At 36.9% G+C, this 27602-nt stretch overlaps 1 protein-coding gene and 1 long non-coding RNA gene across 2 annotated transcripts in view; both read right to left on the reverse strand.

Annotated features, from left to right (window-relative positions):
• The window catches only part of LOC113038818 (dipeptidyl aminopeptidase-like protein 6), a 98064-nt gene extending 86986 nt beyond the window's left edge, over positions 1-11078 (reverse strand). The window contains exon 1 of the mRNA XM_026196510.1: positions 10443-11078. Coding sequence (XP_026052295.1) covers positions 10443-10634 — 192 coding nt within the window. The 5' untranslated portion in view covers positions 10635-11078. The remainder of the gene's footprint in view (positions 1-10442) is intronic.
• Positions 11079-26149: 15071 nt separating this feature from the next.
• LOC113111157 (uncharacterized) lies at positions 26150-27213 on the reverse strand. The gene is made up of 3 exons (XR_003293267.1): positions 26806-27213; positions 26679-26717; positions 26150-26603 (listed from the first exon to the last, which is right to left on the reverse strand). It is a non-coding gene; the product is annotated as an uncharacterized LOC113111157 (long non-coding RNA).
• Between the last annotated feature and the right edge of the window lie 389 nt (positions 27214-27602).

The raw sequence follows: 27602 nt of genomic DNA on the forward strand, positions 1-27602 counted from the left end.
ATATGCATTATTTTAGAATAATAATATAATAATATTTTATTATAATATATATATATATATATATATATAATTATAATTATAATTATTATTGTTATTATTATGATTATACTTTTGTAAAGTGCTATAACATTTTTATTATTATTATCATATTCATCATCAAGAGGCCACATTTAGAAAAGTTTAGAAAGAGTTGTGTAAAATGATATAGAAATAAAATAAAATAAAATAAACGATCACTGTCATCATCATCATCATCATTGGGACACAAAGGGGCGCTGGGGTCTGTAAGAAAGTTTAGAAAAAGTTAATTAGTAAAAAATGCTATAAAAGTGAATTATTATAAATTATTAAGTAATATAAATTCACTGAATTCAACATTATTAGCATTATTCTGATTTCTAAACATTACTGGAGATCATGAGATTAATAATAAATTACTTTCTTCTAAGATAAAAATTATCTACAATGTAAAATTAACAGAAAGTCATGTTTTCCTGATAATATGAATATTTTGTTCCAGTGGTGCAAAATAGAGTCCAGAGTTCAAACTGCCTTTGCCAAAAAGGTGAGCAATTTGAATGTGAATAAACACTGGAGAACAGTGCTGGATATTTGTTGGCTGGTTTTTTCCCTCTATTAGGTCGTACTTCAAACAATGACAAACATTTTTAATTAAATGAATGACTAAATTATGATTTTTTTTGTTTATTTGCTTGCTATGGAAGGACATACTTAATTAAATGAAGCATTTCAGCATAAGACTTTGGACTTGACTGAAAGTGTATTCAATGAAGGTCATGCATCTTTTCATTTATCTGCTGGATTTATCCTCATCATTCAGTTTTGTATCGCACACGCAACTCTTTCAGACTGTAGCCTTGCTATTATTTAGATGTAAAGCTGCAGAAACAAAACGCTGTTTACAGCACACATACATACACTTATTCTCTACATATTCCACAAAAAACACATCACTGAGCCCTCTTCATACAGCACGGCTAAGAAAACAGACGGTTCATTTTCTCTGAAAACAGCTACATAAAATAGAAATTGATGAAGTTGTTCTGAGAGCTAAAAAAGTTCAGCTTGCATCAGGACAAAGTCATGCAGCACAGGGTTGTACATCACTGCTGGCCCAGTAAAATTCAGAGAAAAGAGCTAACAGTGAAAGCAGAGAGGAAAGTGGAACAAAGTAAACACAAGTGCTATTCTTAGCACAGAGAGGATGAAGAAGTGCACAGGAGAAAGTTCTGCTAATATACTGAGGCCTGATGGAGAGAAGCGAGCAGATAATGAAGAAGGAAGATTTATCACTTTCCAGCATCAATATGAACCTCTTAGGAAAGACTCCCGAAGCAACGTGACATTTTAATATGAGCTAGAAATGTCAGAGAAAACTGGAAGGCAAGACACATAAAATAGTTTTAATAATTCCTTTACAGTCAGCATGAAATCAAAACTGACCCTAATTGCTTTCTAAACTATGTAAAGACATAGAAAAAAAGACATACTGTATATATAGGTGCTGGTCATATAATTAAAATATCTTCAAAAAGTTGATTTATTTCACTAATTCCATTCAAAAAGTGAACCTTGTATATTATATTCATTCATTACACACAGACTGATACATTTCAAATGTTTATGACAGACTTCTTTTAATTTTGATGATTATAACTGACAACTAAGGAAAATCCCAAATTCAGTATCTCAGAAAATTAGAATATTGTGAAAAGGTTCAATATTGAAGACACCTGGCGCCACACTCTAATCAGCTAATTAACTCAAACAGCAAAGGCCTTTAAATTGTCTCTCAGTCTAGTTCTGTAAACTACACAATCATGGGGAAGACTGCTGACTCGACAGTTGTCCAAAAGACGATCATTGACACAAAAGGTCATTGCAAAAGAAGCACATTAATAGAGAGGCGAAGCGAAGGAAAAGATGTGGTAGAAAAAAAGTGTACAAATAGGGATAACCGCACCCTGGAGAGTATTGTGAAACAAAACCTGTTCAAAAATGTGGGGGAGATTCACAAAGAGTGGACTGCAGCTGGAGTCAGTGCTTCAAGAACCACTACACACAGACGTATGCAAGACATGGGTTTCAGCTTCGCATTCCTTGTGTCAAGCCTCTCTTGAACAACAGACAGCGTCAGAAGCGTCTAAAGACAAAAAGGACTGGACTGCTGCTGAGTGGTTCAAAGTTATGTTCTCTGATGAAAGTAAATTTTGCATTTCCTTTGGAAATCAGGGTCCCAGAGTCTGGAGGAAGAGATGAGAGGCACACAATCCATGTTGCTTGAGGTCCAGTGTAAAGTTTCCACAGTCAGTGATGGTTTGCGGTGCCATGTCATCTGCTGGTGTTGGTCCACTGTGTTTTCTGAGGTCAAAGGTCAACACCGCCGTATACCAGGAAGTTTCAGAGCACTTCTTAGCTTCCTGCTGCTGACCGACTTTATGGAGATGCAGATTTCATTTTCCAACAGGACTATGCACCTGCACACAGCGCCAAAGCTACCAGCACCTGGTTTAAGGACCATGCCATCCCTGTTCTTAATTGGCCAGCAAACTCGCCTGACCTTAACCCCATAGAAAATCTATTGGGTGTTGTGAAGAGGAAGATGCGATATGCCAGACCCAACAATGCAGAAGAGATGAAGGCCACTATATATATATATACACACACACACACACACACACACACACAACACAGTGGACTTTTATGGCTCATATAGTATGATATAGTGAGAATATGGAGCTCATACTCAGAGGCGAACAAAAAAAATCAATTTGGTGAAATTTATGATATTTATTAATAGATTATTAGATTTATAGATGAAATCAGTGTTATTATTGAGATAATATCATAGCTTTTATTAATATGTTGAATTAGATTCAATGTTTATACTTTATATTTTTAATTTTAGTATTAGTAATTTTTTCATGAATTTTTATCATTTTTGTTAGTCTTCATTGTTTCAGTGTTAGTTTTATAGAATTATAATTCGTTTTAGTTTTAACGAAATATAACCCTGAATGAAATAGCTTATAATGTAAATAAATGAAAATGTTTATAGAAGTAAAACAGACATATAATAATGATTGAGATATTTACAAATAAATGTACTTTAAAAGTCTAATGTATCATATTTTATACTCAAATTTAAATATTTTTTATTTAATAATAAAGAACACCTAAGTTGCTTCAGTCCAGCAAGTGTTCATCTTGAAATATTACAGTACCAACAATATAAAAGTTATTCTAATGTTTAATTTATAAAAATCTGTAAAGATTTCACAGAAAAAAAGACATGAATGGACTTTTTTTTTTTTTTTACAAATAAACTAAAAGGCTTTAATGAAGATGTGTGTTGTGTAAAACAGGTTTTTCAGCACAGTTTTGATCGTGTTTGATCATTTAGAGGCCTTAGAAATTTGCACAGGTGACTGTAAATTCCACAGAAAACAAAAGAAAAAATTTTGAGGTTTTACTCATTCATGTAAATGTGACGATGTCCATCTCTCTCTCTGTAAACGAGAAGACTGTTCAAGCTTTCTGCATCTTTTCAGTTCTGTGATAAAGTGCCCTCATTATCGTGCAGTCACATGTGATGGACAGGCATGTTTTACAGAGAATTTAGCACTTATTATCTCAGGCTAAATGCTTTCAGATGTAAATGTATTCCAGAGCTCATGTTCCTCAGCTCTGCGATGGGCTGGCTGAAGGAGGAGAGACTTTCTTCATTATTGACGGCCTGCCAACACGTCCCAGAGGCGTGGCAGGAATTAGACAGGCTGAGGACGCAGCCATGGGCGGGACAGAGAGCTGACTGATGGCCTGTTGAGAGGCTCTGGGGCCGGCGGGCGGTTCGAGAGAAGCTTGGCAGGGAAAACAGATCAATGCTTGGTGACAGCAAGCCCTTATAGACCTAAAGAGTCATGATGTGTGAATGTAGAGAGCGCCTGTTACCTTCACACACACACACACACACACACACACACACGTCTGTGAAAACATCTCAAATGACTTATGCCCACAATTAACCAATTTTCTCAACCAGTGGTGCTAAATTATCACAATTCTTATGCCATTTTATTATTGATCAAAAAGCAGTTTAATATTCTCAAACTATCCAGAAGTGATGTGTTACCATAGTTGGCACTTTAGCTGGTTAAACATCATCTTTGTGCAGTTGGTAATCTGTGCAAAGGTTTTGAAAAAAGGAGGCGACATGCATTTTCAGCCGCACCCTTTTCATTTTTAGAAACCATGGCAGTGTTGAGGTGGAGGACCAGCGGCGGGAAGAGGGAGCAGCTTTAGTAGCAGAGGCCTAGAAGCCATTACGGCACAAAGCAGCTGACCTTTGAGTCACTTCAGACTGATTTGATAGGCAGATGGGGAAAAGAACAGACATTCAAATACAGCCAGATCCACTGCATTTATTTGATTGTGGTGGAGTGAACAGCAAATGTCTGTAAGCAGAGCTGGAAAGCAATGTATATTAGTTTAGCTATTATGCTATTATGCGCTTGCACTCAGTTCTTGTAGGTAACATATAACTACAAGCTCATCCATTCTCAAAAGATGATTGAGGTCAGTTTATACAGTAGCTTAAAAAATAAACTTGAAGATTATGTATAAGACCATCACAATTGTGCTTTCGGCTGAAAAAGTATATTTTATTATATTTTCTTTAATATTCTATTGTGTGTATTCTATCAATACAGCGGTTAATTGTGATACTTAAATTTGATTGGTCGAGAAATTTAGTGTGGTAGTATGAAGTTCTCAATTCAGCAACTCGTTGAATCATTCACTCAACTGATTCAATCAAACAGACTGAATCATTCAGGACCAAAACACCTCTGCTGTTGATTGTTTCTAGTTTTGGCTTCTTCTGGGAATTTCAATTTGTAATTAATGTCTTTACAAATGTAAAGAATCCTAATCAATCAATTGTAATCGATCAAAATGTCTTTCTTCTGCAGAATACAAAAGATATTTTGAAGATTGTGGGTAACAGTTTTGGTGACCACTTTCATTGTACGGCAACAAAAAAAACACATATTTCTCAAAAAAGAAGAAAGACAGAGGGTGAATAAATATTGACAGATTTTCCACTTTTAGGCAAACTAGAATCTGTAAACTTTTGGGAACAAGTTAAAATATTTTGGGTAAAAGCAGAATCCTTGTGATAAATTCCTAACCCTATTAACCCTATTATTAAATATAGCATTTTTGAAGAGTGTTTCAACTACAAATATTAATATCTACCTGGTCTCATGGCAAAAACACACCTGGGGCACTTTTTTGCGAGATGCAAAATACATACCAATAAGAACATATCACTGCAGTTTCCAAAAAAAAAAAAAATAAATTGACAATGTTGTTGTCTGTATTTTTAGAGCTCATGGGTCACCAAGAGGCCAGTGTACATGGAGTCTGTGAGCCCAGAAAAACCTGCCAAGAGGTTCTGCACGTCATGAATGTTCAGCTAAAGTTATCTGGCAACAATCAAAGAGATAAAATAAGGAGAAATGCAAAATAACAAAGCAGGAACTACTATGTCTAGGCAGATTATTATGCCGTTATCTGGAAAGCTATGGCTGTGCAAACTGTAACAGTACTAGATGTTTGCGTGTGTTTTGTCAGTGGGGAGTGTTTGCACATTAAAACTGAAGTGTACTGCTCACCATGACAGCTGGGGCTTAATATGACAGGCCTGCATCACTGTTGCCCGCCATCTGTTCGGATGATGCATTTCACGCGGTCGCATTTCAAACAAGTCTTTCCAATCAACTTCCTCTCCACACTTACTCAAAGTCAATTTCCTACACATGACGAGATTATTATTCAGGCTTAAAGTTTCAAATGCGTTCAGCTGCAGTCTATTTTTAACTTCAATTCAACTCTGACAAGAAGTCAGACTGTTCATCTCATGAAATCAGTCCAGGCGTTTGCGTTGGCCGATGTTTGGAAGTGACATACACTTGAAGGATTCACAGCGATCCACGTGTGGTGTTAAGCAGGAAGCTGCGAAACCATCATTTTTGATGACGAAAACCAGCTTTGTTACCATTGTCTCTAACTTTACGTATATAGTGAGACACATGTCTAAATCAAGTCCTCGTGAATGAGAACGTGGAGGGCTAAGAATAACATTTATGTACTCAAGCACTTAGATGAGCAAGCCCTGTGGGAGACAGCTGCATTTGTCTCAGTGATATGTCTCTCACACTTAGCCGCTTGGATACAAAACGTGTTTCAACATTAACAATCTTCTCTGCCGTTATCAAAGTAGGAAACATAAGAAAACTCTCAAATGTGTTAACCGTGAGCAACTAACACAGTCACTTACTTTAAATTTTCATGCTAAAATGTCACTGTCTTCTTCATCTTTTGACCTCTCATGCTCAGTTTATGATTGTCTTTACATCGAGATTTTAGATTCAATTGTTTAATTCTTCGCACTACTGTTTTTAATAAATTATAAAACACAACAAATAAAAAAGAAATAATGAATTTAAAGTCAGCATACAACTGCAATTGTCATTCCTTGTTGTGTTGGAAATTTGAATAAACACTTCCCAGTGAGAAAATATGTAGGACGGGCCTTGATTTTCTCCATTTATTTGATTAATAATTACAAGGGCAAATGACTAAACAATATATAATAAATACTGCAATAGTCCATTAAAAATATTTTTTACCATATACTTCACTTTCCCCCAACACGCCACGAGAGAGAGAAAAAGAGAGAATTGTGAGACATAATCTCTCAAAAATATGTCAGAAATGTGAGATATACACTAAAAATTGCAAGATCTAAGTCAGAATGTATGGGTAGTAATAAAAGTCAGTCGAGCTAAAAGTTTACTTTATGACACTTTTAATGATAACCCTTTTTTCTTCATACTACCATATTTGACAATTGCAAAATCTCCTATAAGAGATGAAATGTGAAATGACAAATGTTAAAATGTTTGGATGACCTCAATATGCTCCTGAGACATGTGACCTAACCACCAGATTAGGATGTAGATTCATTTCTGGGAATGGATCTAAACACAGAGATAAGCACATCTGGCCAGATAGTGAATACATAAAAGCTTTTTTGGATAAGTTCATCTTTATTGTGCAAGATTTTCACCATGCATGTTTTTAATGATCTGCTTGACGAAGTGTTTACGCTAAAGCATCATGAACGGCCATGCAATCGTGTGTGTTACTCATTTACATGCCATTAGTGCTATAAAGCTATGTTTGCAATACTCATAATAGAGCAGTAAGCCTACAATCGAGTGTGACATTTCCACACAGGCGCTATCATTTTCACTGGTGTGTGGAGAGATAATTAAAAAGATGGTGTTGACTGACCTACTCAAATGTCCTTAATCGTGTGGCTTAGTTAGCGTACAAAGAGCAGCAGCTCTCACTGTGTCCTGAGGCTCACGTGACGAGACGGCAAGCAAAACATGCAAGTCACGATTATAATTCTCAACCCCGTGTCTTCAGGCAGCCTGCTTGATCTTATCCAGCCTGTCACACATTGTGAACTGTGACACAAGGCAAAGCCAGGTTATTTGACTGCCTCCCGATTGCTGGAGCATACAGAGAAAGCCAATATGCTTCTCTTCATGAAAGGAAACATATCCACAGGCCCCTGTCCTTTTGAATGTCACTCTATTCTGAGTCAGCCACCTATGGCTGATTAATTAAGGTCACTGTACTGCCTCACAGCCCTGCCAAAGAGAGCGCAGGATTACACGATGAAAAACCTGGAGTGATATTTTATACTTTGACAGCCTGTATAGATCAGGAAGTTAATGGAGAGTCTAACCATCTAATTAGCTAGCTGCATATTTAACCACTATTAGGAAAGAGAACACAATCATTCTTAATAACGAGTTTTTCAGAGTCGATGCGTTTACATCTTCCTGGGAAATCAGTCTTAGATGGACTCATAGATTTTCTTAGCATTAAAAAAATACACTTCACACTGTAAAAAAAAAGAAAGAAACATAAACCGACACCTATGATTTGTACTATGGTGATATCTACTGTTGTTAAAATAAATCTTTTTTATTTCAAAATTCTTGCTAACAACGTTAGCATTTCCCAAAAGTTTCTCATCCACACCAAAACATCAAAAAGCACTAAAATCATCTGACTGTGTATGTGTATAATGTAATAAAAGCTCAATGAGATGATACAGGGAGACCAGACATAATAAAGTTTTCATGCTATTTGCCTGCCAAGATCATTTTATAAGCAAAAATATCCTTGGCGTTGCACTAACTGGTGTATCACAAAAGATTAGCATTTGATGTATGGTCTAACACACTATTGCCTCATGTTTTTCCACTGGACAGCAATTGCAAATACATTTTCTGTCATCTTTGCAGGAAAGTAGATTGTACAAAGGTATTTTTTAGCAGCGCAGTAAAAGTGTACAGGGCATAACAGGCACATACCAGCATAAACACAGACATCTACTTCTACAATAAAAAAAAAGTTTGGTTGAAAAAAAAGTGTGTTTTCAGTGTGGACAGAAAGCCAAAAATGTAGAAAAGATGAGGTATCACGTTAAAGATGTGTATCATTACAACAAACAATTATTAGTATTGGTGAAGGTGGCTTGTTATGTTGTAAAGTGCATGAGTGCTCATTGTCTCTTGTCTTTGTAATGATGTAACGGGATCATAAAAGCAGCAAAGAGCTGATGTTAGAGATCAAAATTTACTCCAAAAGGTTTTTTCAATTATTGGTGTAAATATATATAATACACTCTTCTGTCTGACTACAACAAAGCTCTATCAATTTTTCCTATGCATTTCGATCCAGGCTGACAATATAATTCAGTGTCTATTCTATAAGTGTAGCTGTATTAGCTCATAATAAAGGATGTCCGAGTCACAATATTAAAAGGGTAGTATGGATTCTGTATGCTGACTGGTAAATATACACTGAAAAAAAAAACTTTATAAATAACTTATAACTTTAGAAGATTTTTTTTTTTTTACAGTGGACCAAACTTTCTCATGGATTTATCCACAAAATCTGTTACTTGCCAAACACAACAGGGATCAAAATCAAGGAGGACTGATTGAGATCCCCGTCTGCTGATTGTCACTGTCCCATCATTAATTATTCAGCACAAGGACTTCAGACTGTCCACGGCTAAACACAGCAAAACAATTCCAGAAAGATGCTGTGGTTCTGAATAAAATGAATTCTTTATAATATAACCAGAGGTCTAGATGATTTTACAGTAAGCACCCTTTAGAGTCGTAACCTTCTGCTGTTTTGACCCTGTAAAAGCATGAACGATTTGTCTAGACAGGTTCAATGACGAAAAGTGAACACATCATCCATTAGCCAAGAACGCTATTCCCTACAGACACAAAGATATCATGCTTTTAGTCTGTAAGATATGCTAAATCTACCACTAAAATACACTGATGTGACAGCACCATGGGGTAGATAAGCGAGTCTTTTCATACATACATATATAATATGTGTGTGTGTGTGTGTGAGTGTGTGTGAATTTGTTCAAACTAAAATAGTTATGTTAACTAAAGTAGTTAACTAACGTTAGCTAATGAACCTTATTGTATAGTGTTACCAAAAAATTTATATAAATAAGTCAATTTGCCCAGAACACAACATGGTTTCTCATAAAAAGCTAACATATTAAAGAAACAATGATTTTGACACAAAAGTCACAAAGGATTACAGGGATCATCTTTGTTACATGGTAGATTTTCTGGACATTTTACAACAAACTGTCTTCCTGTATTTTGGTTACGCCAAACTGTCTTTCGTCAGACATAAGTTTTTCAAAAAATGTATAATATTTGAAAACAACATTGGTTTACTGCATATGCACAATTAAGATAATCCTTTGCACTGCAAATTTTATATATCTATATGTATATGTATTTTATTTCCAGTTTGATTCTGTTTTATTTTCAGCCCCAGAGTTTTCTAATATTAGTTTAACTTAAAACACACACACACATGAAATATATAAAAATAATAATAATTATATATATATATATATATATATATATATATACACACATATATAAAACTAATATTAGCAACACCTGATAGCACAGGTTGACGATTTGTGACGCATCATCAGATGGCTGTGACGTCATTCTTCTCTTAGAAGGTCAAATCAGTGAGAATAACGTGTGACAGACGCTTTAGTTAAATAAATAAATACAAACCGCTCAGTGCGCTACACGACCAGCAAGAATAATCCCTTAACCTTCGAAATGCAACAACTTTTACTTCTGCTTCATTGTTCGTTAAAAGGAAAAAAACATATGCACACACTATTAAATAATAAAAACACAAACGTAAAAAAAACATCGACTTCTATTTAAAACACAGCAGCCGTGTAAAGAAATGAAAAGCGCTCGCTCTCTTACGTCTTCCTCCTCGCAGGCGTTTCTCTTGCGGTGCTGAGCCGGAGCTCGGGATGAGGGGTGATGAGGACTCTTCCCAGCCTTATTCTCCTCCTCGGAAGCCTGTCCACCCAGTAGACGACTGGCTTCAGGTGGATGGGGGAAAGAATTGTTGGTGTTAATCTTCCCTGTGAATCTCTGGTAAATCGAAGCCATGGGTCCGGTGAAACCACTAAAGCATCTCAAAGCGCGGAATCTCTCCTCAGCTGCTCTCCTCGGGTGTGTTTTATTTTAATGTCCCTCTCGCGCTCTTCTTCTTGAATAGCCCAGAGCCTGATGTCCTCCGAATAAAGGCAGGAAGACGAAGCCTCTAGTTGAAGTGAATCTGTGATGCGCTCCGTTGGAGTATTTTCTCAGTTTTATGGCTTTGACTGGAGCTCGGGTGGCACTACAGAAAGTCTGCTCTGCATTCAGAGCACGTTGTTTCCTCTACAGCCCTCCTGCAGAAAAGCGTCTACACAGCAGCCTGTAGTGAACTGCACTCTGTCACGGATTTAACAAACAGAGCTTACAACATCTCAGTGCGTTTCAGAGAATGAGGAGAGGGCTTTACACAGAGCTGTGTGTGTGTGTGTGTGTGTGTGTGTGTGTGTGTGTGGATGAGACATGTTCTGCATGAGAAGTGACCTGACCACTGACAGGATACTTTCTTTCTGAAGTATACACACACCACTAATATCTCTCAAATGTCACATTCACTAAAATAAAGAGCAATTTCTCCGACCGAAACATTAGACTCTGTCTGAATCATCCCATCAATTGACGGATTTTGACAAATGTTCAATATATTTAGCAATAACCTTTCTCCTTTACTTCTAAACAATGCTGGAAAGGTCATATGCACAGTGCTTGAGTGCCACACTGTGGTGAAAGGAAATACTACAGCCCAGACTGCGTTAGTACATTAACTCTACATTTAACAACCATGAAGACGTGATATTAATTAATAAATCGATCGGAAATCGCGTAATTGTTCGGAAATGTAATATTTATAATCGCTACATCACGCATTCAGCACCTTAACTGCTACACATCAACTTAACCCTTAATGTGAGACTAATTTCCTGCCAAATATGCTCGATATAATAGGCTACAATTAGCACAATTAACGTAACACAATAATAGCGCAATTAACGTTCTAGTAACTTAGTCCTAGCATTTAAACAGATTAATATAGCTGAAAAAAGAGACAATTAAAATCAGAGATTGTTTAAAATATGGAAAACCTTTCAGTTTAAGCAATATGTTAGTTAAGGCATTTAATGTAGCCTACAAACCACAAACTGTGTCAGTCCTGAGACTTCATATTTCTATTAAGTTTGTTGCACATAACACCCATTGTATCTAACTGATTCAAACTAATTAATACCACAAAACATCAGCAATTCAACAATTAATTAAATCCATTGCTAAATTCGACAAGGTCACAAAGGCTTTGGACACTGATGAAAACAGTATTTCCAAGAAAACTCGTTGAGTCTGAGAGCGCAGGGACCTGCTCAAAACAAAGTAGTGAGATTATTTAAAATTCACCCCATATGTTCACTTTTATTCAGTATATTAATGCATACACGATGGGGTTTTGTATTGCATAATAGGAATAACCCATTGTTATTTTATCAGGACTATCAAAACTGCATCTGCATGAGGACCACAGAGGGGCAACAGAAACAAGATTATGTAAAATACATTTATCATGGTGCAAAACACGGTACATTTACAGCCTATAAAGCCTAGAATGACACTGATTAAATATATTTGCAGCAAAATTAACATTGCACATAATCTGCAAAAAAAAAAATGTTTTCTTTTAAAAAAGCACTGCCATTCGAACACATGAAAATACTGTAAAAACAGCAATACCAGGAAAAGCTAATATGTTTTTGCATTTATTTTCTAAAGTTACTGACTATACAAAATAATTCTATGCTTAAGTCCAATGTTTTTTCCTTTAACCGAATATAGGTAATTTATAGATTTCTGCATGTTTTCAGAATACCTGCATGATGCTCCTTAAATGCTAAAATCTGTACATCATACAATAACTAACAGCATGTTTAGACCACTTTACACACACACACACACACACACACACAATGAGCCCATTTACACACACACTCAAATACATTCTCCAACTCTTGTCTAGACTGTATCCCAAATATCTCTAGAAAGCACAGGGAATTTAATAGTGTGTAAGAATCAATTAATTCCCCTTTCAGCTGAAGTGTGCTTACTCAAAACAGAGGAGCTGGAGGTCAAATAACTTGTGGCCTGCATTATTCATGCACGCAGTGCTACAAGGTGTTCAGGTTTAATTGATTTAATGAGAAAAAATACAGAGGCTGCTATCATGGATATACCTTAATCACAGCTTCTCGATGATAAACTCTTAAACCTGACCTCAAGGGATGTTGACTGCCAAAGTAGTGTCTGCATTACCCAACCTCTTCAAACTACCACATTTACCCAGAAGTCATGCTGAAGTAAATTGGTTTGTATGCAAAGTTGTTAAATGAATTTTACATCTCCATCTTATCTTGCTAAATCAAGTTTCAATATTTTTTTATTACTTTCATCTTTGAGAAATTACCAGGTTTATATGCACCACTCTCACAAGCGCCAAACAGCAGTAAAAATTGTGACGAAAAAATTGAAATGCACTCTCGTTTTAGCATGAAAACCATGAATGAGGAGTTAAATTGATTGCAATGAGAGATTCTGTCTCTCAGTCCTCTGCAGCATCCTCAACATAACATCATAAAAAAGGACTTTAAAAATACATTTCTGTATGTTGCGCAGATCAATATGACCGCATCGCAAAAGAAACTACATCTCAAGACCTGACACAGGTTTAAAGCCATAAAGAAAATCCATCAACATGTTTACATCACTAATACTTTGTTTATATTTATATTATATTATTTTGATCAATTTGAGCATCAATCTTAATTTCATTTTTGGCCATGAATAATCCATTAATCATTTATAGTTATCTTTACAGTAAATATCTAAATACAAAACAGGTGCATGAGAATATCCTTAAGGCTGTGTGTGACAAACAGTGATACATTTCTGCTTTAGTGTGTATATCAAAATGCAAATAAACCATAGAGATAGCAATCAATCACAGGTGACCCTAATAAGATCCAAGATCATTTGCAGCATAAAATCCTTATCAAACAATCGTGCATCAATATTCAATACATCCAGGGCTTGATTACGCTGATATGACACTGGTGAATGCAGCTGAACTACAGTACTTCAACTATCAGAGCATCTTTATGGCACAAAGCCTATATTTGAGTGGCATGTCAAAAACACAACATCATTTCGTTTTGCTTTATAAACAGTGCATTGAACTTTAATGGAAAAAAGGAGTTTTGAATGTACAGTACAATAATAATGGTCCACTGACAGTTCTCTAAAACACACAAGTGTTTAGGACAGACAACTGTAAAGGTCTGCTCATGTGTAAACTGCTTGATATTTGATGAGTTTGTTGTTTGTGAAGCTTTCAACTGTGTTTAAAACAGCTTCTCTCTTTGTGAAGCGTCCAGCAGACCTGAAGATCAATAGAGTAATCTGTCAGGACGCTCCACATATACTCAGAGCAATATCAGCCTGACTCACAGGATGACAGAGAAACATCTCGTCTAGGACTAAGGCTGTATCTCAATTTGCTGCCTCATTGACTGTAATGGACAAGTGCCGAATAAGCAGAAATACATTTCAAATCCAAAGAAATAACAAAGAGAGCTGAAGGAGGGTGGGATTCATCTCTCCGTTTGTCAGTGCATCGTTAATAACGCATCCATTTAAGGATATGCTCATTTATATGAATTCAGATTCTCTTTTTTTCTCATAGTGGCTCAGTGGATAGCAATGTTGCCTCACAGCAAGAAGATCCCCAGATCGAGTCCTTCCTGCATCTGAGACCTTTCTGTATTGAGTTTACAAGTTCTACCTGTGTTGGCATTGGTTACCTCTAGTGTTGACTCAATACTGACATTTCTAACTTCATTATAATAGTACCTTGAAAAATATTGATATTCAATATCATTTTTGATAAAGGCATCCAGTTATCGCTGAAAAAAAAAGGAAGGAAGAAGATACAAATGCTGATCGAACATGAAGACAATAAACACACAACAATCTATGGTTTATCTGTTCTTCAAGCCATCTCCAGTATTTTCAGAAGAATAAAGATAATTTATAATGCATTGCTATAAAACATAGCATGTAGAAATATTATAAGATAATGTATTTTTGGCATCATTCTATTATAAAGAATTTCTGTATCGCCAAGTATCGAAAAATCTATAATTTTTAAAGGAATTAAAGACACTAAATTGTAGATGTGAATGTAGAATATTTTCAGAATACAGTATATATTTCTACCATATTTCTACCATTGCTTATACTGTAAACTATGTATAACCCTGGAGCACAAAAGCAGTCTTAAGTATCTGGGGTATATTTGTAGCAATAACCAAAAAACATTGTATGGATTTGGAAAATTATAGACTTTTCTTTTATGCCAAAAATCATTACGATAATAAGTAAAGATCATTTTCCATTAAGAAATGTTGTACATTTCCTACCATAAAAATACCTAAACTTAATTTTTGATTAGTATGCATAGCTAAGAACTTCATCTGGACAACTTTAAAGGTGATTTTCTCAGTATTTAGATTTTTTTGCACCATCAGATTATTTTCAAATAATCGTATCTCTGCCAAATATTGTCCTCCTAATAAACCATACATCAATGGAAAGCCTATGTAATCATCTTTCAGATGTATAAATCTTAATTTAGAAAAATTGACACTTACGACAGGTTTTGTGGTCCAGGGTGACATATGTAAACTCGTTCGTGGTCCTTTTCTATAAAATTGGTTTGAGCTGCAGTCAGATCTTTAAACATGCTAAATTACCTAGCAATATTTGAAACTATGCAACATTTTTTGGGTGGGGGGGTGTCGTGAACTATTTGTGTTCTTTGAATTTACAATTTGTAAAATTAGTTTAATCTCCATTGGTGAAGTGTCCGTCAGAGTTGCATAAGCTTTCATTTCTGCTCTTGTGATGTAAAGTGGAAGTAAATGAAGTGGGGCTTTACAGTGCATTGAAGGTATGCATTTTGTCAGTATGTGCTTCCTGGAAATCTAATTACAGTACATAATCTTGGCATATAGCATCATGCTCCGTATTTAAATATGCTACATTCTCTATGATCTGTATTCTGTTGGAGTACTCTATATCTTTTGTACACTGTATATCATAGTTCACTCAAAGATTTTTTTTTTTCATACAATGCAAGTCAGATGTCAACAAAATCGTCTGACTGCCAAAATTCTTCAAGATATTTTCTTTTGAAGAAAGAAAATTATACAGTTTCGGACCGAAATGATGGTGACTAAATGATGACAGAAGTCCCATTTTGGTTGAACTATCCCTTTAAGTATTTGGTGCTTTGGCCTTCTTTCATTTAGCCCAATACTTTTTTTTCTTACTATCATCAAAAGTGACCTTAGAAAACTTAAATGCTTCAAAATTATTCAAACTATTAAAACTTTCAGGCATGCAAGTCCAACATTACGATTAGTTTTGTAGCTTTTTCTCACTGCCTGAGGAATGTGAAAATGTATTACTTTTGCAGAGTCAACTGATTGCAAGAGTAGGCAATTTATTCATTACTACTTACTAAGCTTTGATTAAAATTGCGGTACGAATGGTTCATCATTATTCTTACAGGGCATATCGACAACTACGTTACAACATTCAACACCTCTATACAGTATAAGCCTATTGACTTTCACTTTCATCTTTAATCTCTCTCTTCTGCAGTAATTTGCATGAAACTGAGCATGAAAATGAGTATGTGTTCTCGCTGAAGATTTCTCTGTTTACTGAACCAAGTTTTTTGAGAGAGAGAGAGCACATCACACAGCCTTCAAATCCAATTTTCAAATGTCCAAGATAAGGCGCCAGGGAAATTGAAACTTATCCAAGGATGATACAGAGCAGAGTAAATGATAAGTGAGTAAATTAGACATCTATAGAGAGTGCAAGGATTAGACATGTGTATTAGAAACTTTTCACAGTCCTTTTCACGTTTTTAACTGGAGGTGGTTTCAGAGGGTGATTTTCTTAAGGTGAACCCTAAAAAGATACTGTACTGTAGCAATCAGTGAATACTAACTGCTGTGTGGTGCATCAGTGTCGCCTGTGCTGCAGGGTGTGATAAGCATTGAGCCTCAATGCATGACAGAATGCGTTTCAGCCTCGAGTCCAATAAAAAGTTATTTTATCCTCTATATGGTTGTGCATTAATGTGCATGATATTGTGTATCAGCACAGGAGACTAAAAATTATGTTTATATATTGTTTTGAGTGAAAGCAAAATAGTCCAATGAGTAAAGCTTGTAAACAATGCCACATAACAGTATATTTACCTCGTAATTACCATTCCGCATCCATTAGATCATTAGTCAGCTAGAGCATATAAATATAAAGAAGACCATCTTGATAAATACATGTTCTGTATTGCATATTCATATTTTACTTAACGTGTTGTCTAAAAGAGAATGCAAGAAGCTAAAGGTAAAATTCAACACCTTTTATATAGGTGCATGATACTGATGAAGAAAAACAGACTGGATGTGTGCAAGACTTATGACAACATGTATATGATGCATTGAGGAGGAGCCCAAACTACACTCTATGACCAAGTGATGCTTATACAGTTATGGGCCGTGATATTCGCACAGATTTTATGTAATATACAATTATTTGTGATAGTTTTCAAGTTAGAAAAGACTTTTAGTTCCCACTTTAAAGGGGTCATCTGATGCCCATTTTCCACAAGTTGATATAAAAGTCTGTAACAGTTTGGTTAAAATTTCTCAATGGTAGTGCAAAACAACACCCTTTTACCCTGTAACAAAACAGCTCTTATCAGAGCAAGCCGTTTTATAGCATTTTCCTTTATATGTTAATGAGCTCTGCTGACTCCGCCCCTCTCTTCCGAGCTGCTCTCTGAGGGACTGTTTACTTTAGCCACATTCATTGTGAAACTTGCTAATTAGCACATTATTAGGAAAGGCAATTTGCAAAGATCCATTAAAAAAAAAAAATTTTTTAGGTAGAACGCATTTAGGTATATCAGAGGCGCATTCATTTCAGAAACAAATGTATTCAAATGTTCATTATTACATCCAACAACAGAACACCTTTATCGCTTATTAGACTTTCTTGTGTACATCTGCTCTGGCGGTGAAACTACTGTCAATCAAACTATCGTGGGAGGGGCCTATCTGTGTGATGTCACACAGACAGGCATCTGAGATCGGCTAAATTTGAGAAAGGGATAAAAATTTTAGTAGTAATCCTGGGTGGATTTTTATCATTATAGGGTGGTTGTATACACACACTGCCAACACACATTTCAGTTCAAACAAGTAGTAAAAGTGCATGTAGCATCCGATGACCCCTTTAAGTGAACCTTAGATCCCAGGACATCTACAAGATGGATTAAAATGCTGATAAAGAAAAGATGAGACCGTACGTCTGAACTTATAAAGTGTTAAATAATAATAATAAATAAATAAATAAAACACACCTGTCCAGATGAAGTGCTGGTGTCGATCAGTTGAGTTGCAATAAGGACTGACATTGTGGATCTGCAAGTCCAACACGCGGATCTGAGTTGACGGTGCAGCAAAGTATGGAAGTCCACTTACGGTAAAGCGTATTTTGCCTGCCTGTTGTTCACTCTGTCTTTCTTCTGCCTCTTCTATACTCAGTCCTTGCCATACATGCACAACCACCAACGAAGTATGCAATTCCACAGCACTCACTGTTCAAACCTGTATTTTTCTCCTCTCAGTCAATTTCTCTGTCCTTTCTGGCTTCCCTCACCTCTCCTCTTTTCACTCTCTCTCTCCTTCTCGCCCTCCCTCTCCCTTGAGGTGCCCCACTGAAGCGTGAGGGTAAACCACCTAAATATTCTGGGCAGATTTCACAAAACACACATAAAACCAGAGGTTGAGTCAACAGCCATTGTCAAATGGTTTAGAGACCAAAAGTATGAATATGCAAACTGACTAAGGCTTTGTTTCAGAAGCAACAATAGTCTTAGTAAGTTTAATGAATGAGATCAAAGTGTCAGTTTTAATAAATGTATTCAATGGTTTGCATCATCACTTAAAAATGTTTTAAATGTTTAAATTAGTTTTATTAAGGTGTGGTTTCATATTTGTGCATACAAAATAAAACTATTATATGTTCTTTCTTGTGTTCATTTATTAAGAAAATGTGGAAAAATGCAGTTTGCTGCAGTGATTCTGTATATTCTGATTAAAAGAAAACAGTAGCAACTGAAGCCATTTTAAGGCAAATCCATAGATATTGAAATATATGAATATTGCTGAAAAGCTAAAATATCCCTTAATTTAATAAGAAATGTAAGTGCTGACAAACACCATATCCACAATCACACTGAGGAGCATTTGCACATTTCTCTGTGTTTATGTGGCGTGCTGAAACTGATCAATTCAGTCTAGTGCATGGTTAGCAAATGATTAAGTATAAATTATATTTATGCTGCATGTCATGAGGTACAGTCAGGGTACTGCCATCCTTGTTGTTCATGCAATTTCATGTACGGAGCATCTTTGCCTCACACACCCCCAGTCCAGGTTTCTGACACCCAATAAAGAATTTATTACACAAACCCCAGTGACTCTGCTCAGGACAGTGATTTGTCCTGGACACAGGAGAGGGGTAGAGAGAGAGAGATTGGCACTGTGCAGAGTAGAATTCATTAAAAAACACTATAGTTTTAAAGAAGAGAGTATAGTTGATTAACAGACTAACTGACTGAGAGCAAAGAGACATAAGAGGTGCTGTAATGGAATATAAACATCCAAAATGTCAAGAGCCTATCCTTGAAGACCTTAGCTCTATAGCATTACTGTTGAAGAGTAATTCTCTGATGAAGTGGATTTAAGCTACTTATTGTAGAGTTAACAAAAGTCATCACGTGCATTGTAATGTTCCAAGCAGCTGTCATAACAAATGTCAGTAGAACGGGAAGATTTTAAAAGAGCGGTTCAGTTATCAATGTTCATGAACTTACCTCCACGCTGTGGAAATACAAACGAAATATAGAAGTAGGGATGCAACGATACAATTTTTTCAGAACCGATCCGATCCGGTACCGAAAATTCTGAGTATCTGCCGATACCGATCCAATCCGATACCAGCAACATTTTTTTTTTTCGAAGTAGAATTACTATACTTCTCTGTGTTGACCTGATCACTACTCTTTTGTGCGTTAAACACAATGTATTTAAATACTATTATAAACTGATTCGTATATAATTCAGCAGCAAAAGATACTCTAGATTCTAGAAAAATCATAGGTGCAAAATAATTTGATAAAATCTAGTGAAATATTTTATTACAAATAAAAGTGAATAAGTCTAAAATCTGGTAAAATGTTACACATTGCTCTTTGTATTGTTGTAAATTGCATATATATATATATATATATATATATATATATATATATATATATATATATATATATATATATATATATATATATATATATATATATATGTAAATGCATGCATATAATGTAAAAACAAATGTATACATTTATTTAGAAATATCCACCTTTTTTCCTTAATGTGCTAGTAGGCCTATGGGTGAGACTTCCGTTCCGTTCATTAGCAGCTATAGGCAAATAACGAGGAGAGTAACAATGTGTAGCAAACGGTAAAACTGTTTGCATTACAAACCAGTGTGTTCTTAATTAAGATAACAGATTAAAATAATATGATAGAACACATTAATTGTAATATCAAGCAGAAAAACAAACTGTTTTGTACAGCTAAAAATAGCTGGACGCAATTGAGGAAGCTAGACCCATAGAATTTACAAATGCGCGCCTATTTTCACGTCATTTTAAATTTATAGCACAGTAATAAAGGCAGCAACATATAATACATGGGACAGAACAGGAAAGACTATTAATTATCTTTGATTGTGCAAAAAAGTATTATAATAATAAAGGTGCCCATATAGAGCAGCACTGAGCACTTATGCGCATCCTGTGCACAGAATGATGAACTTGAAACAACACGGAGTTACAGTGACTACATCACTAAACTGCAGTGTTTTGAACTCTTTGCTTCAACAAATTCTAACGGACCCTCTGATGTCACATGGACTACTTTGATGATGTTTTTCTTACCTTTCTGGACATGGACAGTATACCGTACACACAGCTTCAATGGAGGGACTGAGAGCTCTCGGACTAAATCTAAAATATCTTAAACTGTGTCCTGAAGATAAACAGAGGTCTTACGAGTCATTAATGACATAATTTACATTTGTGGGTGAACTAACCCTTTAAGTGTATTTGTGTCGATATCTGAGTGTAAGACAAATGCTGTTAAAACAATCTGACAAGTTTTTTTGGACCTTTTAAGTTTAGACAATTTAAAACAAATGATAGTTATGACATAAAATGAAGAGGAAATTTAGAGATCATTAACCAAAAACAACTGTGAATTTGATTATTCTAAAGGTCAGATGCAAAGATAACAAATTAGACTTTGATTGAATCATCAACACTAACTAACCAACATGGCTAGATTTGGAATAAACACGGGGGAACTTCCATTTCTGTTAAACTGTCTCAATCTCTCTTTTCAACTAAAAACTGAAAACTTTTCATGCATTTTGTCCATTCATTTATATAACGGTTGTGGTGCATGTTCTGTGTCGCCCTGCACATGAAAAACGCACATAGCACATTTCCATAGCGTGAACAAATGTAAAAGTAATAAAACCTCATAAGACAGTCAAAAACATTGTGTGTATATGTGATTCATTTGAAATTCGGAACCATGTTTCAAATAGTCAAACAATTCCAGATACCTTATTATCTGAATTTATCTTGTTTTCCATCAAACTGTTAAAATTTACAAAACAGACGGCAACAAAAATAGCAGACGGGCTGAATGAAAATGCTAATTCAGTGACTGCAGGTGGCGCTGTTGACCAGCAGAAATGGTAAACCTGTAAACAAAGCAGTGCTGCGCATATAAACACTATTTTATTTGGCATTATATGGAGATAACTTTAATGGCCTGTTCACACCAAGAGTGATTATGACCACTATAACTACAAAAATAACTATATAATTGTGTTCACATCAGCAAACGAATACTGTCTCTTAATTCTAAGCTTGCGTGCTGCAGTTTCAGTGTAACGAAAATGGATAGATGACCTGCTGTTGCTGGTGCTTTGGGGTCCATGAGATCCTTCAAATGCCGAATCTGTCATTCTCCTTAGAGAGTTATTGTTTTTCAAAGACAGATTTTTATTCATATTCAATATGAGTTAGTTGTAGTTTTTGCTGTTCTTTTTGCATTTACACAACTTCAACCAGTACATGTCTTCAGGATGCTATGCTTTGAGCACATCTAAACAGTGCTCGTGTAATCTATCTGATCCAAGTGAACTTAGCTAACGTGGTCAATGTAGTGGAATAAAAACAATATGTAACCTTTTCTACTGCAATTTCAGAGGCAACACAATGTCATCGAAAGGTATTTTAATGTCTACTGTAACTCTGTTTGCATGCTGAGCTTCTCTGCAATGTCGTCTGCTATTTTAAATGTGCAAGCCCTTTAAATCTGAATGAAGTCTGATTAGCTGTCAGTGTTTCATTGTTCATCAGCTGGGGGAAAAAACATTCTGGAAGTGATCCCAGCGATATCGTTCCTCTATATCATTATCATTATAGTTGTGGTGTGAACTCTGCTATTTATCTTTATTATTGTCATTGTTCTGGATGTGAATGGGCCTGTTTTGCTAACTTTTCTCTTTATACTGAATGTCTTAAATCTTTTCGAGACAGTCTCCTTCACATTTGTGTGGTGCACAAAACATTTTCAACAAAATCACAAAAACTCATAGAATAACATTACTCTTTGCTACAAACAAAGATTGATATAAGGTATGTCCTGTCTCTAGAAAGTTGGCCTACAAGCAAAATTAAACGGAAGGGCATAAAAGCAGCAGTTTTGACGTTATGGTGGTGCTTGTTAGTTGTCATTTTGCTCACTGGGCACATTTAACAGGCTTGGACCCACTTGGCTGTCTCATAAGGAGTGATATAAGGAATGAGGTAGAATTGCACGGCATCCTCCATTAGGGTCAGTTTAAAGAAGTGGTGAAGAGCTTTGAAGCAAAGGTTTTCAGCATATGCAGGCTGATAGAGCCCACCACACACACAACATCGTATGCATGTTATTTAAGGTGCAATAGATTAGACCTCTCCATTAAGGCAGGACCATAATGACTGATGACCTCATTAGATTTAAAACTGCAGAAAAACTGAATGATGGATCAATACTTTGCTCTGAATTAAAGAGCTATATGTGATTTTTAATTATCCAGTGATTGTAAATTCCCAGGCAGAGCCAAGTATGGACACAAATTATGGGAGTTATTAGATGCCACGCAGCAGCCAGACTTGTTTGGCACCCAGATGAAGTAATAAAACAATCATTAGACAAATCTGAAGAGCACAAGTTTATAAGCTAGTAGTGTATGAAGTTATATTTTGAAATAGCTTGTAACGTCTATGTGATATATGGAATACAAGCTATGTTAATATAGTACATTTTCCTTGAATCCTTTTTATAACATCGTTATTTTTCTAATATTGCTAAATGGTGTTTAAATTCTTATTTGTGCTTAAAAAAATGTTATGTACATTTATTGAATTGTTGTCGTTTGGCACACCTGCGTCATGACGTCATCGCACGTTTCAGTAGGTGGCGCGCCCGTGATGTGCTTCATTCAGAGTAAATACACCATCACAGAAGTCATCACGGCTGCGCTCTCTTTTTAATTTTTCATGTTTATCATACTTCTTTTCAGGAGTACTACAATTTTGGAGGCACCGCTGGGATTCGAACCCAGGATCTGTTGTGCGAATGTATACATCTGTTCCAAAACCGCTGTACCAAGAAATGAAAGACTATCTTCATGATTTGATCGCCCAGGGGTGGATTGAAAAATCTCATTCGCCTTATTCATCTCCAATTGTATGTGTCAGAAAAAAAGATGGCAGCCTGAGGTTGTGTATTGATTACAGGGACCTCAACCGGAAAACAGTGCCTGACCGACAACCGATTCCCAGAGTACAGGACATACTGGATGGCTTAGGAGGAAATAGGTGTTTCTCTTTACTGGACCAAGGAAAGGCGTACCATCAAGGTTTTATGACACCAGCAAGTAGACCGTTGACGGCCTTTTGTACACCGTGGGGGTTATATGAATGGGTCCGTATTCCCTTCGGGCTCATGAATGCTCCGGCTGCATTCCAGCAGTTCATGGAAGGATGTCTGGAAGGGCTACGAGATGACATTTGTGTACCTTACCTCGACGACATCTTAGTCTTCACTAAATCCTTTGACGAGCACGTTGAGGCGGTAAGAAAAGTCTTACAGCGGCTGCGGTCGCATGGGGTGAAATTGAAGCCAAAAAAATGTGAGTTGTTCAAAGATGAGGTCCGCTACTTGGGAAGGATAGTTTCAAAAGAAGGGAGCAGGATGGATCCAGCAGATACTGTAGCAGTGACCGCCCTGAAGGAAAAGAGACCCACCACAGTTGGAGAATTGAGGAAGGTTTTAGGCTTGTTAAGTTACTACCGGCCTTACATTAAAGACTTCTCGAGGATTGCTTGCCCCCTGTATGGCCTGCTGAAAAGTGATAATAACAAGGTACAAACGAAAGGTAAAGGGAAAAGAGGGACTTACCTCAAGAGTCATGTGGTTCCATCAAGTCAGTTGGTTGAATGGACGGAGGAACATCAGGAAACACTCGAAAAACTGATTGATTGTCTAGTTAAGCCGCCTGTGCTGGGGTTCCCAGACTTTACAAAGCCGTTTGTACTGCACACCGATGCGTCAAATCAGGGACTGGGAGCTGTCCTGTATCAACACCAGGAAGAGAAATTAAGAGTGATTGCTTATGGATCGAGGACATTAACGACAGCAGAACGGAATTACCATTTGCACAGTGGTAAATTGGAGTTCTTGGCTCTCAAATGGGCCATCACTGAAAAATTCAGAGATTATCTTTACTATGCGCCCACATTTACAGCGTACAGTGACAATAATCCCCTCACCTACGTTTTGACGTCTGCCAAGTTGAACGCAACTGGATGCCGATGGGTCGCAGAGCTTGCTGATTTCCACTTCACTATCCGGTATCGGCCTGGAAAGGAAAACATTGATGCTGACGCATTATCCAGGTTGACAACACTCTCGGAAAAAAATGTCCCAGAATACACAGAGGAGCTTTCATCTGATTCAATAGGAGCCATGATACAGGCGGTGGAAGTCCAGTCTGAATCAGGGATACCATGGTCCTTTGCTATAGCTTGCCAGAGTTCACCAACATCTGCAGAGACCAGTACAACATCAGGACCCCTATCAAAAGAAGAGATCAGAAGAGCTCAGAGGGAAGATAATGACATAGAGTTGGTAATTCGTCACTTACAGTCAGGAGTAAAGCCTTCTTCTAAGCAGTGGAGGTCTGCGGGTTCAGCAGCGAAAAGTTTGATGAGAGGGTGGGATAAGTTGATGCTGGATGAGGATGGCATTCTGCAAAGAAAAACAGCACAGAGAACTCAGCTTGTATTGCCAACGGGATTCAGGAAAATTGCACTGGAGGAATTGCATGACAAAATGGGACACCAAGGCGTCGATCGGACCACAAGTTTAATGAGAGACCGCTTCTTTTGGCCCCACATGCAGCGTGACATTGAGCATTATGTGTTGAGGACCTGCTCCTGCATTAAGCAAAAGAAACCGTGCAGAGAAATAAGAGCACCTCTGAAATCCATCACGACGACTTTCCCATTCGAACTTGTGTCAGTGGACTTCCTCCACTTAGAAAAATGCAGAGGAGGATATGAATATATACTTGTCATCGTCGATCATTTCACACGATTCGCACAGGCATATGCGACAACGTCAAAATCTGGCAAGACTGTGGCAGACAGACTCTTTAACGATTTCGCCCTCAAGTTTGGATTTCCGTTGAGAATACACCATGATCAGGGGGGAGAATTTGAAAATCAGCTGTTTGGACAATTGCAAAAGTATAGTGGGATCACTGGTTCAAGAACTACTCCCTATCACCCCCAAGGAAACGGGCAAGTTGAGAGATTTAATCGGACGTTGTTGCAAATGTTGAAAACTCTCACTGAAAAACAGAAATCAAGTTGGAAAGACTCATTGAACAAGTTGATCTATGCCTACAATTGCACAAAAAGTGAAGTGACTGGTTTCTCCCCGTTTCACCTCTTGTTTGGTCGTTCCCCGAGACTGCCCATTGATGTTCTCTTCGGGCTTAATGCAGACAACCTGCCCACAAACAAAAGTGAGTACCTGGAGGCTTGGAAACAAGGGATGCAAGAAGCACAAGAGATCGCTAGAGAACATGCAAAAAAGGCAAGCGAGCGTAATAAAAGAAATTATGATCAAAAAGTGAGATATACAGACCTTGACTCAGGAAGTCGAGTCCTTGTAAGAAACCTGACTCCGAGGGGAGGACCAGGGAAACTTCGGAACTATTGGGAAGAGCAAGTTCATGTTGTTGTACGCCGAGTTGCTGAGGATGTGCCAATTTATGAGATCAAGCCTGAGCGAGGAAAGGGGAGGTCACGAGTATTACACCGAAACTTGTTGATGCCATGCGATTACTTACCTCTTGAAGTCGATCCAACGCCAAAACCCAAATCACAGCAGAGACAGCCACAGGGAAACTCCAGCATACCTGCAAACCGAATGGAAGAAAGTGAGTTGGAAAGTGAAAGTGACTCTGAGTATTATATACCAGTTGAGCCTTGCCAAGTGAGAAAGCAACCTAGTGGTTATGATCAGAGACGAGAGGAAGCACTAATACAGTTTTCACCTCCTGAGTTGCCTGCTCATCAGAGTGCATCACATAGTTCTCCACTGAATCGGTTTGAACTAGAACCGTTACCTACAGCTGAAGTGAAACAAGATGTTCCCACACCTGCTCATGTACCTGTGAAAGAGAACCGATTTGAACTGCTTGGAAGACAAATTGAAAATGAGTTAGCGAGTGCACATGAAAACTTACCTGCGAAAGTACCAGAGGAAATTGAGTCAAGTGACAGACCTGTTGAGGTGCAAAGAGAATACCAGTACTTAGGGAGGCAACGACGTCCACCAAAGAAGTTCACCTATGATAGTTTAGGGACTCCTACCTGTTACAAAGTGCAAGTAACTGGTTCTGGATATGATCCACACTTTCCTAACATGTGGACACCTACATTTACGCCTTGGGTGCCAACAGTGTTTCCCTACCCAAGACCACCATCTGTGTATTAAACGTGAACTGAAACTGAAACAGAGATTGAGAGCACACTAATTGTTCATATCAACTAGTACACACACTAATTGTTCATATGGACTGTGAAAGAACTTTTAAAAAAAAACAAAGAACTGCTGCACACATATGCACGTACACATAAACAGGACTGTTTCTAGGCCAAAGGGACATGGACTGTTTTGCAAGGCCTATAAAAACATTGTGTGAACACTTTGGAAAAAAGTTTTTGAAACATTTTTGCACAGACTTTGAATCATTATTTTTGCAGTTTTCTACATGGCATTCGGCCTGGGACTTCAAAGTGTTTTTGTTCATCAAAATGGCCTTTCGTGTTTTTTTTTTCCCACTTTTCTCTTTTTCTCTTGGACGCTGGATGAAACCCCTGAACTTGAATGTTTTATAGAGGGGCATAATCCTTCGCATTTGAGTCGTGAAAAATTACAATCAGTTCACTAGGACTGTTGGTAAATGCGAACTTGAAATGTCATTATAGAGAAAAGATGTCTGAGTATACAAATGTGAAAAGAATAAGATGTGATATGTCACTGTGGCAAAAGTATGTGTAAAAAAAAAAAAAAAAAAGGGATTTTATAAGGATATTGGTAGATGTCGTGGGCGACATCTTTTCCTGTAGGGGAGAGTGTGATATATGGAATACAAGCTATGTTAATA

The sequence above is a fragment of the Carassius auratus genome, chromosome 2, assembly GCF_003368295.1.
Source record: "Carassius auratus strain Wakin chromosome 2, ASM336829v1, whole genome shotgun sequence".
Classification (NCBI taxonomy): Eukaryota; Metazoa; Chordata; class Actinopteri; order Cypriniformes; family Cyprinidae; genus Carassius; species Carassius auratus.